The 16,197-nt window shown below is 36.5% G+C and overlaps 1 protein-coding gene across 1 annotated transcript in view; it reads right to left on the reverse strand.

Moving 5' to 3' along the window:
- The window catches only part of GMDS (GDP-mannose 4,6-dehydratase), a 587,084-nt gene that overhangs the window by 108,131 nt on the left and 462,756 nt on the right, over positions 1–16,197 (reverse strand). Inside the window, exon 8 of the mRNA XM_003799345.3 lies at positions 15,086–15,204. Coding sequence (XP_003799393.1) covers positions 15,086–15,204 — 119 coding nt within the window. The remainder of the gene's footprint in view (positions 1–15,085; positions 15,205–16,197) is intronic.

Raw genomic sequence — 16,197 nt, forward strand, 5'->3', positions numbered from 1 at the left:
TCCAGCATCCCACCCACCTGGAAACAAAATCAAATTACAGAAGAATTGTGATGAACATGAAATGGTTTCTTATCCCAGCCAGAAGGATTTTAGAAATGAGTTTCTTTTATAATGTATAATAAGTTTACCCTTGTTGTCTTTATTGAAAATGTAAATACAATACCACAAACTATGACAAATATTTCCATCCTCTGAAACATGCCCCCCTACCTCCAAGCAGCAGATGTGGGTTCTCACATGGTTGCAGGCTATTCTCACAACTTTCTTCTTAAAATTTAACAAGATTAATGACAGAAAATTAGTCAAGACAAGTATTTGCCTGTTTGGCTTATCCTGCTATCCTTCTAATGGTAGGAAAAGTGTTTCCTTTGCACATTCTGAACTTAGCCATGAGTTGATGGGAAAGTGAAAAACAAAACAGTGCCTCAACAATGCAACCACCTTTAAACAATCACCTGATAATGCTCTTAGAATAAAACAGTTGTCATAAGGCTGCCTTCTCATTACATATGACTGCATGAGAATTTAATTAACAGACATTATCTTAAATGTTATCAGGATTTGTATGGGGCACTGACTTGCTCCCTTGAATATCTTCTACTAACCCAAACTCAAATTGATTAATGTGCTAGTTTCTAATAAATTCAAAGCAAAAAATACTCAAATTATATCACAGACTTAAAGAGAGAATATTTGTGTTGATTCTAAATATATAGATGGCAACACATTTATCAAGCCTTTATGGTGCACATTACAAAAGATATTTTGAAAAACAGTACAGAAATGGGAAGAGACAACAGATCTTAAGACAGCAAAAGTTAGAACGTTTCAGATATTGACTGATGTGTCTGATAAAGGAGGTAAAAACCACAAGAAGACAGAAGGCTTCCTACCTTAATTAACAGCACCACCAATGAAGCTAGAAACCTTGGTTCTCCTTTACCTTCTCTGTCCATTTGTTTACCAAATTCTGCTGATCCTAAGTCTCCCTTGAATCAATCCCTCCTTTCTCCATGCTCTTTGCTGAATTCAGGTCCTCATCATTCCTTCCTAGTAGGGCAGGGATGACAGCATAGTGGCTTCTCTCTAGCTATTACCAACATGCTAACCACAAAACCCAGAGAAATCAGGGTGACAGCGGCATCAGGCATTCCTAGAAGGACTTTCTGAACAAGGTGGCTTTGGGAATATCCACTTGTGCTCAGTTAAGTACTTAAGGAATGCCCACTATGGACAACTTTGAGAACACTGAGGACACCCTGGAGCTGGAGAGGTGCTGTGATTTAAGGGGGAATTTGTTTCTAGTGATAGAGCTTAAGTGAAAATTACTATTGGAAAAATCTTTCAAATCTTGCTTTCCTCATCAGAACATGGGTTCTTGAAAGTTTAAAAGCCAAGATATAGCTGCTTTTGTTCTCTTGGCATTTAGTTGAGGCTTCCCTTTCCCTGGCATACATGCCTTGGTCTGTTTTTACTGCACATATCACATCACAAAGGTTTTTGAAAGAATATGAATGAGAAGGATAAAAAGTGTTACATTAAAGGAAAGAGGGCCTCTTGGGTCAGAAAATACTTATCTCAGATCCTGGATCTACTACCCTCTAGCTTAGTGACCTAGAGAAGAACACTTAACTGCACTGTGCCTCAGTTTCCTTCTCAGTGCAATAGTGCACCTGGCCTGGGATTAAACTGAGTAGGTGCACAGCTCCTAGCACATTTCCAGGATGACACCAAACACTCAGTGCATGTCATGGTGTGCATGTGCTGTCTATCCACCCCATGTCCCATTCTGCCCTTCTTTTGGAATAGCATCCTGGGTTGGGGAGGACTCTGTTCTCCCCCCCCCCCATTCAAACCACAGAACTAGAAAGTGGAAAAACAGAACCAAAAAATGAATGAAAGACATGAAAAAACATAGAAAGGATATGGCAGAGCTTAAAGAAATGAAGGAATTAATCAGAGAATGTAAAGATGCAGTAAAAATTATCACGAACAGATAAGACCAGGGGAAGAAAGAATCTCAGAACTAGAGGGTAAAGTTCATAAGCTAACCCAGGTAGTTAAAGAGACAGAAAAGAAGAGAGAGAAAGCAGAACAATTGCTCAGAGAATTACAGGACTTCATGAAGCATTCAAACATACAAATTATAGGAAGCCCTGAAGGGGAAGATTATCCCAAAGGAATGGATGCCCTGAACCTGTCCAAAGTCATGACAAAAGAGAAAATTCTGCAAGCAGCTAGGAGTAAGCACCAATTGGCCTACAGGGGCAGATCCATTAAGGTGACAGCAGGCTTTTCAGCTGAAACTTTCCAAGCCAGAAGAGAACAGTCATTGATCTTTAACCTTCTTAAACAAAATAATTTTCAGCCCCCAGATTCTGTATTCTGCTAAACTAAGTTTCAAAGTTGATGGAGAAGTCAAATCTTTTGCTGATATGCACACACTGAGGAAATTCACTATAATAAGACCAGATCTATAGGAAAAACTGAAAACTATTCTCAACATGGACCACCAGCAAAGTAAAACCCCACAAATGAAAGGTCAAATTTAGCTACCACAGTGGCTCAAAGGATAAAACTATGCAACAGACTTTCAAAAAATAAGATGACTATAACTCTACCATACTCATTAATTCTTTCAATAAATGTTAATTGCTTGAATTCCCCAGTGAAGAGGTAAAGGCTGGCAGATTGGATAAAAAAAGTTTAAGCCAGCCATATGCTGTCTCCAGGAAATGCACCTGACATGGAAAGACAAATCAAAACTTAAGGTTAAGGGATGGAAAACAGTATCATGCAAATGGATATCAGAAGAAACAAGGGGTTACAATCTTATTTTCAGCTACAAGTGGATTTAAAGCAACTAAAGTTCAGAAAGATAAAGATGGTTACATCATACTGGTCAAGTGAACAAAATACAAGACGACACTTCAATTCTAAATATTACTTAAATGCTCCCAGATTTATGAAATAGACCTTGATTGGTCTGAGCAATATGATATCCCATAATGTAACAGCCAGAAAATTTAATACCTCTCTGACAGAACTGGACAGATACTCTAAACAGAAACTAAACAAAGATACAAAGGACTTAAATGTAACCCTAGAACAAATGGGTTTAATAGACATATACACAACACACCATCCCAAAACTAAGGAATATACATTCTTTTTGTCAGCCCATGGAACATTCTCCAAAACAGATCATATCCTAGGATACAAATCAAACCTCAACAAAATTAAAAGAATAGAAATTATACCTTGTATATTCTCAGACCACAAAGCAATAAGGGTAGAACTCAACTCCAACAAAACTGCAAATTGCTCCACAGAGGCATGGAAATTAAACAACCTTATGCTGAATGACAGGTGGGTCAAAGAAGAGATAATGAAGGAAATTGTTAAATTCCTCAAACATAACAACAATGAAGACAAAAGTTACCAAAACCTGTGGGATACTGCAAAAGAAGCCTTAAGAGGGAAATTTATTGCATTAGATGCCTACATCTTTGAAAAACAGAAAGAGAGCACATCAACAAACAAACAATTTATCTTAAGGAAATGGAAAAAGAAGAACAATCTAATCACAAACTTAGCAGCAGAAAATTAAATCAGAGATCAATGAAATTGTAAACAAAAGGTTAAATCAGAAAATTAATGAAAGAAAATGTTGATTGTTTGACTAAATAAATAAAATTGATAAACCTTTGGCCTTAACTGAAATAGGAAAGTAAAATCTCTAATAACCTCAACTGGAAATGATAAAGCAGAAGTAACAGCAGATACCATAGAGATACAAGAGATTATCTCTGAATACTATAAGAAATTATATGTCCAGAAATTTGACAATGTGGAGGAAAGAGATCAATACCTGGAATCCTACCCTCTCCCTAGACTTAACCACGAAGAAGTGGATCTATTGAACAGACTGAAATCAAGCCCTGAGATTGAAGAAACAGTAAAAAATCTTACAACAACAAAAAAATGCCCTGGTCTAGTAGGCTTCACACCAGAATTCTATCAAACCTTCAAAGAAGAGCTTATACCCATACTGCAGAAATAATTCCAAAAAATTGAGAAGGAAGGAATCTTCTCCAACCTGTTCTATGAAACAAACCACCCAGATACCAAAACCAGGAAAAGACCCAACAAAAAAAGAGAACTTCAGACCAGTTTCACTAATGCACATAGATAGAGAAATTCTCAATCAATCTTAGCCAATAGATTACAGTATACATTAAAAAAATTATACATCACTATCAAGTAGGCTTCATCCCAAAGATGCAAGGCTGATTTACATATGCAAATCCACAAATGTAATTCATCATATCAACAGAAGCAAAAATAAAGATCATATGATCCTCTCAATACATGCAGAAAAAGCATATGATAAAATTTAGTATCTTTTTCTTTTTTTTTTCGAGACAGAGTCTCATTTTATTGCCCTCAGTAGAGTGCTGTGGCGTCACACAGCTCACAGCAACCTCCAACTCCTGGGCTTAGGTGATTCTCTAGCCTCAGCTTTCCAAATAGCTGGGACTACAGGCGCTTGCCACAACACCTGGCTATTTTTTTGTTGCAGTTTGGCCAGGGCCGGGTTTGAACCTGCCACCCTTGGTATATGGGCTAGCGCCATACTCATTGAGCCACAGGTGCCACCCTAGTATCTTTTTCTAACAAGAACATTTAAGAATACAGGCATAGGTGGCACAATTCTTTTTTTTTTTTTACATTTCTTAAACTGATTGATGCCATCTACAACAAATCAACAGCTAATATCATACCGAATGGAGTAAAACGCCATGAAAGATTTTCCACTTAGAACTGGAACTAGACAAGGATATCCTCTATTGCCAATACTATTTAACACAGTGCTGCAAGTTCTAGCCAATATAATCAGGCAAGAGAAGGAAATAAAGGGCATCCAAATGGTGGAAGAGGCCAAACTCTCACTCTTTCCAATGATATGATCTTATACTTAGATAATCCCAAAGACTCAACCACAAGATTCTTAGACATGATCAAAAAATACATCAATGGCTCAGGATATAAAATCAATGTCCACAAATCAGTACCCTTTATATATGCCACAACAGCCAAGTTGAGAAGCTAAATCAAGGACACATTTCCCTTCACAGTAGCTTCAAAGAAAATGAAATACATAGGAATATACCTAACAAAAGAGGTGAAGGATCTCTACAAAGGGAATTATGAAACCCTATGAAAAGACATAGCAGAAGACATTAACAAATGGAAGAACATACCATGTTCACGGCTCGGAAGAATCAACATTGTTAAAATGTCTATACTTTCCAAAGCAATCTATAGATTCAACGCAATCCCCTTTAAAATACCAACATCATACCTTGAAGGTTTGGAAAAAATAACTCTTTGTTTCATATGGAACCAGAAAAAACCCTGTATAGTCAAGGCAACCCTTAGTAATACAAACAAAGCAGAGGGCATCACCCTACCAGACTTTAGGCTATATTACAAGTCCACAGTGATCAAAACAGCATTATATTGGCACAAAAATAGACACATAGACATTTGGAACCAAATAGAAAACCATGAGATGAAATTAACATTTTATAGTCACCTGATCCTTGACAAACCAATTAAGAGTACACAGTGGGGAAAAGAATCCCTATTCAATAAATGGTCCTGGGAGAACTGGATAATCACATGTAAAAGACTAAAATGGATCCACACCTTTTACAACTTACAATAATTGATTCAAGAAGGATAAAAGATTTAAATCAAAGGCATGAAACAATAAAAATCCTAGAAGAAAGTGTGAGAAGAAATCTTGGAGATATCGGTCAGGGGAAAGACTTTATGAAGAAGACTTCAATGCGAACTGCAACAACAAAAACAAATAAATGGGACTTAATTAAACCAAAAAGCTCTGAACAGCTAAGGAGACAACAACCAAAGTAAACAGACAACCTTCAGAATGGGAAAAGATATTTGCCTATTACGAATTGGACAAAGGCTTGCTAACTAGGATCTATAGAGAACTCAAATTAATCAACAAAAAAAAAGAGCTAACCATCCCATCTATCTGGGTAAGAGACACGAATAGAACCTTCTCTAAAGGAGATAGAAAAACTGCTAACAAACTTATCAAAAAATGCTCATTGTCCCTAATTATCAGAGAAATGCAAATCAAAACCACTTTAAGATACCACCTAACCCCACTAAGATTAGCCCACATCACAAAGTCCCAAAGCTGCAAATGCTGGTGTGGACATGGAGAGTGAGGAACACTTTATAATGTTGATGAGACTGCCAACTAATATAGCCTCTTTGGAAAGAAGTATGGAGAATCCTCAAAGAACTCAAATTAGATCTCCCATTTGACCTTGCAATCCCACTACTAGGCCAGAAAAAAAAATCAGAAAACAAAATCATTTTATCACAAGGACATTTGCACTCGATTGTTTACTGTAGCTCAATTTATAATCATCAAGATGTGGAAATAACCTAAATGTCTATCAACTCAGGAATGGATTAACAAATTTTGGTATATGCATACCATGGAATACTATTTAGCCATAAAAAGATGATGACTTCACAACTTTTGTAACATCCTAGATGGAGTTGAAACACATTCTTCTTAGTAAAGTGACACAAGAATGAAAAAGCAATTATCTAGTGTACTCAATACTAATATGAAGACAGTATATGATCTAATGCATGCCCACATAGTTGAAAAACCCATTTCAATTCCAGTTGGGGGAAGGGGTAATGAGAGAGGGGTAGGAGTTGGGTGCTCACCCTGAATGGGAATAGGTTGAGGGTATTTAGCACACCTTTTGTGTGTGGGACATAACCACAAGAGGGACCCAACAAAATCAAATATTTTGACCTGGTTGTTTGTACCCTCACATTAACCTCAAATAAATTTACTTTTCAATTAAAACAAACAAAAAAATAAAACAAAACTACAGATTTCTAGTGAGTCTTCCTCCCGACCTCCAAGTTCTCTCCTTGACAACAGGCTGAAGACCTAGAATCTAGCTGCACCTTGGTTTTAGTGACTTAGAGATGATCACAGGACCCTCGTAGGGCCAGTCATGGTCTTTCCTCAGGGTTTTCTATGAGGATTGCTCTCAGAGACTCTGTCCTCTCTGAGTGTGTCCCCAGAAATGCAGTCAAGGATGCCTTCTGCCATGAGGATCAGCTGAGAGATAGAGGCAACAACTCAAGAGCAGAGGAGCCCAGGAAGACAGAGAACCTGACGGAGCACTGTCCCAGACCTGGTCCTGAGCCCTGAGCCCTCTCTGAGTACTAAAAATGTCGATTTGCTTTTCTCTCTTTCCTAATGTACTTTCATTATACTTAAACCTTTGTTTTATTAACAATTTTAATACTTCTCCTATTTAAAAAATCATTTATATATGTCATCCTTCACAGCTTTTGGAACATAACAGAACACTCCTAATAATAGAATATCATGTTTGATTCCTAAAGAAAAAAAAACCAAAAGTACATATTTTTAAAGAATAAGATGTTACATTGTCTACATCTGAATTTTCTCATTAGACTCACTTAAATATAAACTGTGGTAGTTACATATACAATATAAATTTGTTATTCAGAGTTTCTTCACTTAAAAAAGTGATTACTATAGAGTGACTGACAGATGCTAATTTCTGCTAAACTCTACATTTCAATAAAAGTTTTGTGGGGTTATATAGAAGCAACATAATTTTTTTTTTTTTGATACAGAGCCTCAAGCTGTCCCCCTGGGTAGAGTACCGTGGCATCCCAGCTCACAGCAACCTCCAACTCCTGAGCTCAAGTGAGTCTCCTGCCTCAGCCTCCCAAGTAGCTGGGACCACAGGCATCCCCCACAATGCCTGGCTATTTTTTGGTTGCAGCTGTCATTGTTATTTGGCAGGCCCAGGCTGGATTTGAACCTGCCACCTTAGGTGTATGTGGCACTTAGCCACTTGAACCACAGGTGCCGAGCCAGCAACATAAATTTTATATTAAAACATATAAGAAATGTTGGTGGTGTTTGTGGCTCAAGGAGTTAGGGTGCCGACCCCACATACCGGGGGTGGAGGGTTCAAACCTGGCCACGGCCAAAAACTGCAAAAAGAAAAAAAAATGTTGATCACAAACACAATCAATCCAACAATATTTTTTTTTTTTTTTGAGACAGAGCCTCAAGCTGTCCCCCTAGGTAGAGTGCCGTGGCATCACAGCTCATAGCAACCTCCAACTCCTGGGCTCAAGCGAGTCTCCTGCCTCAGCCTCCCAAGTAGCTGGGACCACAGGCACCCACCACAACACCTGGCTATTTTTTGGTTGCAGCCATCATTGTTTGGCGGGCCCGGGCTGGATTCGAACCCACCACCTTAGGTGTATGTGGCTGGTGCCTTAGCCACTTGAGCCACAGGCGCTGAGCCCCAATAATATGTTTTTAAGTGTACAAAGGAATATGAACAATATTTTGGAAACATGAAATATTTTCTTTAAAAAATAAAATAAAGGGCCTAAAGATAGTCTACCTGACCAGATTATACTGCAAAGATCATTTTACATCCTCTTGTTTTTTATTTTATGCCATTTTTCAACTCCCCATGCTGTATTTAAAATTAAAAAAAAAACATTTTTGCCTTCCCATTCTTTTTCTCTAATTTACATACTTAGTTTCCTTAGTTCTATTTATAGGAAGGCAAATTTATTTATTTGTTAGGTCATGAACTGATTAACATTTATTCATAAACTCAGAAAGATAATAAGATAAAATATCACAAAATAATAATTGGGCAATATCTGTTTTCACTTTGAATGTTCTTAGTTGTATTATTTTAATTTTTAATTGACACGTTGTAATTGTATACACTTATGGGATATAATTTGATATTTTGATATGCATGTATGTTCTACATGTATAATGATCAAATTAGGGTAGTGTATCCATCACATCATGCATTTATCATTTCTTTGTGATAACAACTTTAAAAATCTTCCTTTCTAGCTATTTTGACATATACAAGATTGTTAACCTCAGTCACTCTACTGCACTATAAAGCACCAAAACTTAACTCTTCTTATCATAATGTTGTACACATTGACATCCATGTTATCACAAATGACAAGATTTTATTCTTTTGATGGCTAAATAGTATTCCTTTCTGTATTCATAACATACTTTCTTTATTCATTCATCATTATTGGATACTTAGATTGATTTCGTATCTTGGCTATTGTAAACAGTGCTGCAATAAACATGAATGTGCAGATACCTCTTTGACATAATGATTTCATTTCCTTTGGCTATATACCAGAAGTGGGATTGCTGGATTATATGGTGGTTCTATTTTCAGTATTTTGAGGAAACATGCATACTGTTTTCCATAATGGCTGCACTAATTTACCTTTCTATGTATAGCGTATAAGGGTTCCTTTCTCTCCACACCCTCTCTAACACTTGTCTTCTAATTTGTAAGTTAGCTGGCTAAGTAAGGAAGAAAATGTAGGTGAATAGAAAATGACTTTCATAGCTTGAGTCTAATTAAAAGTACTTCTCTACATATTACAATTCAAGAACAAAATTACCTCACGACTACCATTTAATAGAAAAAATGACATCAGTTGTGTCTTTATGGGTTTTCACTTATTCTTGGGATTTAAGGAATGTCAAATATTTTAACATGAAAAACATTATAGGAAAGCATGTTAAATGTTTCCCAAAAATAAGCTCTTAGACTTTCTCTTATTTTCAAGGTTATTTCTGAAAGCTTGACTACTGTTATTTTATTTATTTATTTTTGGAAGAAAAAGCAGTTTATTCAAGAGCAACATGAGGAGGTGGATAACTAATGTTGGAAAGACCACCTAATATTCCTTAGCTGACCAGAAGGTTGTGAAAAGGGAAAGAAAACTATGTGTAGAATCTTTCTATTTGTACATCTTGTAGTCTGATTGAGCTCAGCTAGACCAAAACACAAATGGGGGTTAACTGCTCTCTATATTCCTTCATGGGCAATTCTACAATTTTGGTTCTATTGTTAATGGCTCAAAACACTTCCTGAAAAAAAAATTTTTTTTTTTTTTATTGATTGAGATTCATTGAGGGTACAAAGAGTTAGGTTTTACTGATTGCATTTGTTAGGTAAAGTCTCTCTTATATGAAATTCCTTTTTTAAATAAGACAGAATCTCACTTTGTCACCTTCTGTAGCCTACTGTTATTTTCGAAGGGAACAAACTACTCAAAAACTTAAATAGTTGATTGAAAAAGCCTGGCTCATCGAGAACAATGGGTTTGGGATTGGTGGGATTGGGAATGATTTCTGAATAAATCACATGGCTCCCCCGGCTCTGGGTGACCTGCCTTGTCTCATCTCACATTAATCATCAGTTTTGTCATCCTGCACCAAGAAGAATTTCCAGAAACTTTGTATACTTTGGAGATTCAAGGTATCTTCTGGGCTCTTTCTTTCCAGTCATAGGAAAAGGAAAGGAAGGTGTCACACTTGCTTTTTTGGATCTCTTTATCTGACCTGAGAGCATTCTGTGACTGATTAATGACAGAAACAGAGAGTCCAGAGAACTCTTCTAACCTCTATTTGTCAAATGACAAATTCACTATCATTGCAATTAAATTCAGCTTATGCTTAAATAATCTTATGCACACTAGACTTGTGAGGAACAGAACATAAAACAAGGGAAAGGAGCTGAGCCAGCTGCAGATGGCCCTGATCTCTTCTCACAGGAAGTCCTAGAATTTTTAAGTCTATTCATTTTTGAGCAGCCCTTCCCACACCAGAAAAACTCTCCAATCAAATTTCTCAGCTTCTGAAAATTCTACTTCCATTATCGACTCATTAAAGTCTCTATTTATTTATTATATATCTGATACTGTGCTAGGCACAGTGAAAGGTTTGGAAAAGCACTGGACACCAAATTCTGCCCTTAAGGAACATAGTACCTAGTCTATGGGGAAAGGTAAAAACACAAATGACAAAAATAAGGTAACTATCAAAGTTCATTTCAAACTGGAGGTTCTACAATTCTCCCAGGCCTTGCTACTCCAAACATGGTCCCTGGAACTGCTGCTTTGGCATCTCCCTGGGTCTTGTTAGAAATGTGGAGTCTCGGACCCCATCCAGACCTACTGATTCAGCATCTGAGTCTTAACAAGATCTCAAATGATTCACAGCATAATGAAGTTTGAGACATCCTGCTCCTTTTTTAAGGAGGATTAAGGATGGATTTGCAAAAAGGTACTGTAACTCTAATAAATGACCAAGTCTTCACATAAGGGGCCATATGTCAGAAAGGAAGAGAAGTCTCACCAGATCTGCCAGCTTTACACAACAAAAACTGAACAAGCTTGTTCCTCCACCTGCAATTGCTTGCCTCTTCTAAGAGCTCTGCTAAGTTTCTTCTGTCATGCAGGCATGACATGTTAACGTGATTTTTTTTTTTTTTTTACTACTTCTTGTCCTAAACATTGTCAGTTGCCCAAACTTATTGTTTCTGCATTTTCTTGACCCTTTGAATTCATTGTTGTCTTCACTTCATTAATCACTTCATTAATAGGAAATTCTTACAGCGAGCTTAAGGTGTATCAGATACTGTTTTAAGCGACTTACCCATCTAATCTTCATCCCATTCCTTGGTGTAAGGACTCCTATATCCCCCATTTTCAAGTTGGAAAAACAGAGATACAGAGGATAAGTAACTGTCCTAAAAAGTTGCTGAGCTGAGAGCAGCCCAGGAAGCGTGGCACTGGACATGAGCTTTTAACCATGACACTATACCACAGTGTGTACAGGTAAGGATGAATGACTTAGGAATGGAATTGACCAAGTCATGAAATAAAGAAACTGAAGAAGCGTCCTAGGTAGAATGAAACATGTACTCCTGAAATTCTATAAAAACGTATTTCCTGGGTGGCACCTGTGGCTCAAAGGCGTAGGGAGCCGGCCTCATATGCTGGAGGTAGCAGGTTCAAACCCAGCCCTGGCCAAAAACAAACAAACAAAAAAACCCCTTATTTCCTCAAGTGGTAAAAAAACTGAGCTCTACTGTAAATAATTATTTTCTTCTCTGGCTGCTTTTAAGATTTTCAGCATGTATTTTGAGTATGAGGTATACTGGTGTGACTTTCTTTTTATTTATTCTGCTTGAGGTTTATTATGCCTCTTAGATCTATGATTTTACTGTTTTCATCAAATTTGAGAAAATGGCCATTATTTAATTCTTTTTCTCTGCCCCTCCCCACTTTTCCACCAGGATGCCAACTACACATTAAGGGTGCCACAGGTCACTGGATCTGTTCTTTTCTCCCCCAAGTCTTATTCTTTCTATGCTTCATCTTAAATCATTTCTAGTATTATATCTATATTCACTATTATTTTCTTCTACAGCATCTGACCTCTCAATGCTAACAGTGAATTTTTCATTTTACATACTTACTTTTTCATCTTAGAAGTTTTAGTTGTTTTTAAAAAATATATGTTCTCTTTCTTGTTAATATATTCATGCCTTTCTTAAAATACTTGAGCATAGTTATGCTAGTTATTTTAACATCCTCATGTGTTCCTATTATCATCCTCACTATTCCTCAGTCTGTTTTTATTGACTGATTTTTCTCTTGGTTATAGGTCATGCTTTCCTGTGTCTTGACATGCCTAGTAATTTGTGGCTGAACGCTGAACACTGTAAATTTTATGAGTGACTAGATTTTCTGTCTTCTTTTGAAGAATATTGGGCTTTGTAAAGGCAGGAAGCTAAATTATTTGTGTCCAATTTGATCCTTTTGAAACTTACATTTAAACTTTGTTATCCTGACCCTCTAGGGATTGAACCTAGAGGTGAGGCACAGCCCTTCTAGGGTCCAAACTGCATTTTCTGAGAAATCATCAAGGTCACCTCATCATGGCTGGTTGAAACCTAAATGCCTTCCAGTTTGAGGTGAACTCTGAGAAACACTCAACTCCCAGCTCCCAGGTGATTCCTTATCCAAGCTTGTGGAGTTTCTTACATACATGCATGTTATTATTTTGCAAAGACTCAAGGGGATCTCTATGCAGATTTTTGAGCTCTTTTTCTTCGTAAAGCCCATCTTTCTAGAACTCTACCTCACAAAGTCCAGGTACCTCAGACTCTCTGAATTCTGATCTCTGCCTTTTCAACTCAGCAAGATAGCTGTTCTCTGCTTGATGCTTTCCCCCTATGCTGTGCAGTCCAGACCAGACCGCAGGAAGAAAGCCAAAGTGAATGCAGTGTTCTCCTCATTTCTTTCTTGTCTCTCAGGGAAAATAGTCCTGTACCGCCTATTGTCTAGTGTCTAACACAGTTGTTTCATGTGTTTTGTCTAGGTCTAATTTTTTTTTTAATAGAAGGTTAAATGTGGTTTCTGTTACTCCATTATGGTTAGGAGTAAAAGTCCACTTTGTTTTATAAAAATGAATCTTGTAAAACAGTTTGTTAGTTCCTCAAAAAGTTAAGAGATAGAATTACTGTATGATCCAGCAATTTCACTTCTAAGTATATGCCCCAAAGAACTCAAAGCAGGAATTGAAACACGTATTTGTACACGCATGTATACAGCAGCATTATTCACACTAGCCAAACGGAGGAAATGTCCATCAACAGATGACTCAATCCCCAAAGTGCACATGGTACATACACACCATGGAATATTATTTGACCTTTAAAAAAGGAATGAAATTCTACAACAGGAACGAACTATAAAAACATTATGGTAAATGAAATAAGCCAGACACAAAAGGGCAAATATTATGTAATTCCACTTAAATGAGGTACCCAGAACAGACAAATTCATTGAAACAGTAAGTAGAACAGAGGTTACCAGGTTCTGGGGGAAGAGAGAATGAGGAGTTATTTAATGGTTACAGAGTTTCTGCTTGAAATCATTTGGATCACGCCTATAATTTATCCTATTAAGGTACATGTGAATTTGTCTAAAGGTTGAATATAAATGCCTTAACACAACAATTATGAGAAAGACATGATGGCTATGTTGGCCAGTTGGATGAGAGTTTTCCAAACTGCATATGGAAGCAACACACTGTATCCTATGATAGAATTAATGTACACAATTATGATCTAATAAAAATTAAGAAAAAAAAGTTTTGGAAATAGGCTAGTGGTGATGGCTCTGTAACATCATGCATGCATTTAATACCACTGAATCATATATTTAAAAATGGTTAAAATTGTAATTTTTTGCTATCTATATTTTATCACACTAAAAAGACACCCGAAATAAAAAAAGAATGTTTTATCTATAATAAAGGATTTCTCAAAAAATCTTTCAAATATTCCAGTAAAAATCTGCCTTTAAATTTGTATGTTGCAACAAAACAAATAAATGTAGTGCACAATTACAAACTGGATTGTTTCAGTATAAACTATAGCATTGGCCCAGCTGCCAAATCTCAAATGGAATCTGCAGATTAGATGATAATAATTTATCACTGTGAATTTCCTGAGTTTGATGGTTATATCAAGTTTCCATAGGAAAATGTCATTGTTTGTAGGAAATACACACAAAAAGTTCAGGGGGATGGGACATCAGGTCAGGTCAGCAACTTATTCTCAGTGGTTCAAAGAAAAAAGACTGTAATGCATTTGAAACTTTTCTGTAAGTTTTTGATGTTCTCAAGTTTTAAAAATATAAAGTGAAAGTTTTAAAAAAAGATTGTTTAATGTTATAAAATTGATCTGGTAAGAGAAAAATTAGCCGAAGTAGAATCATAGAAGATGGCATTTATATCAAGATTTAAAAAAAATCACAACTTAAAAAACAAAAATAAAATTTAAAAATAAATATAATTTTGAAAATATTTAAAAAATAAGAAAGATAAAAGAAATTTTAATACAACTTGGTTTAGACCTTGACCAACATTTAACATATAAGTGGGGTTAGATACAGCAAAGAACTATATTTCTCTTCTACACTGAAACTCCTTGGATTGCTCTATAATGGAGGGAAGATGACAACAGAACCAAGGCAGAACAGCAAGCACACATGCACACCTGCCAGCAAACATCTGGCCATGGAATAGCAATCAATTCTCATGTACACTTACACGATGGTTTTTCCAATGTGCAAGAATGATTTCTCGACAAATTCCCGGACACTATGAACCTCCCCAGTAGCTATGACAAAGTCCTCCGGCTCATCATTCTGCAACATCAGCCACATTGCCTAGGGACAGAAAGAGGCAAATTCATGTCAAAGTTGCATTCAATAGTCACTTTGGAAATACAGTGTTATCCACTGCACATAACTGGATAGTATTCTAACCACTATCACAATGGTTCTCAGACTATAATGTGCATAAGAATCACGTGGGGAACATCTTTGCATGGATGGTTGGACTATAGTTGCAGAGCAGTGAACTCAGAGGCCTGGAGAAAACATCTTAGGAATCTTTAACATCCCAGGTGATTCTTGTGCAGCAGATCCTTGGACCACAATTTGGAGGAGTGTGATGTCATGCAGTATTTGTGGCTAATAACCTTTTTATAGTTTTACTTAGGAAAAGAACAGTTCTACAAGTATTGTCTAATTTTTCTTTATATTACTGACGGCAGGTAGGGAAAAAGAATCATTTGAAGACAGATCTTTGTCCTCAAAAGTCGAACCTAATTTTGAATGATGAATTTGAGAATTTACCAATCAAAAAGCAAAATAAACAAGATTTATTAATGGAAAAAGGAAGAGTACTATTAATACTATTCTGAAAAAGCTGTCTGAAAGGCAATGAGAACATTTACACCAGAGTTAAGGATTTCATTTCAGCAGCATTCAAGGCAGCATTTCACGGTAGCGTTTCAAGGTCAGGTACTCAATTTTCACACCATGATCCAACTGAATACACAATACAGGTACATGTTCTCAATAAAAACCAGGAATCTGGTTGGGCAACAATGCAGCTCAATATCCAAGACACAAACTGATGGTATAGTCACAGTCTGGCTCACCCTGGTCAGAAGCACTGTTAGAACAGGACACAGGCTGATGGTTTCCATTTCTTAAAATTCCACATGAATTATAAAGATTTTTTTTTGACAGATAGGAGATGCAGACTTCTAAAAATTAAGTGTAGCATGTATCCAATATCCAACAGGATCTCTTTATGAAAAAATCCAAATCAAATTAAAAAAATTCATTTTAATTTTTATCATTTCTCAAAAT

The sequence above is a fragment of the Otolemur garnettii genome, unplaced genomic scaffold (assembly GCF_000181295.1).
Source record: "Otolemur garnettii isolate 467f Iridium unplaced genomic scaffold, OtoGar3 scaffold00149, whole genome shotgun sequence".
Taxonomy (NCBI): Eukaryota; Metazoa; Chordata; class Mammalia; order Primates; family Galagidae; genus Otolemur; species Otolemur garnettii.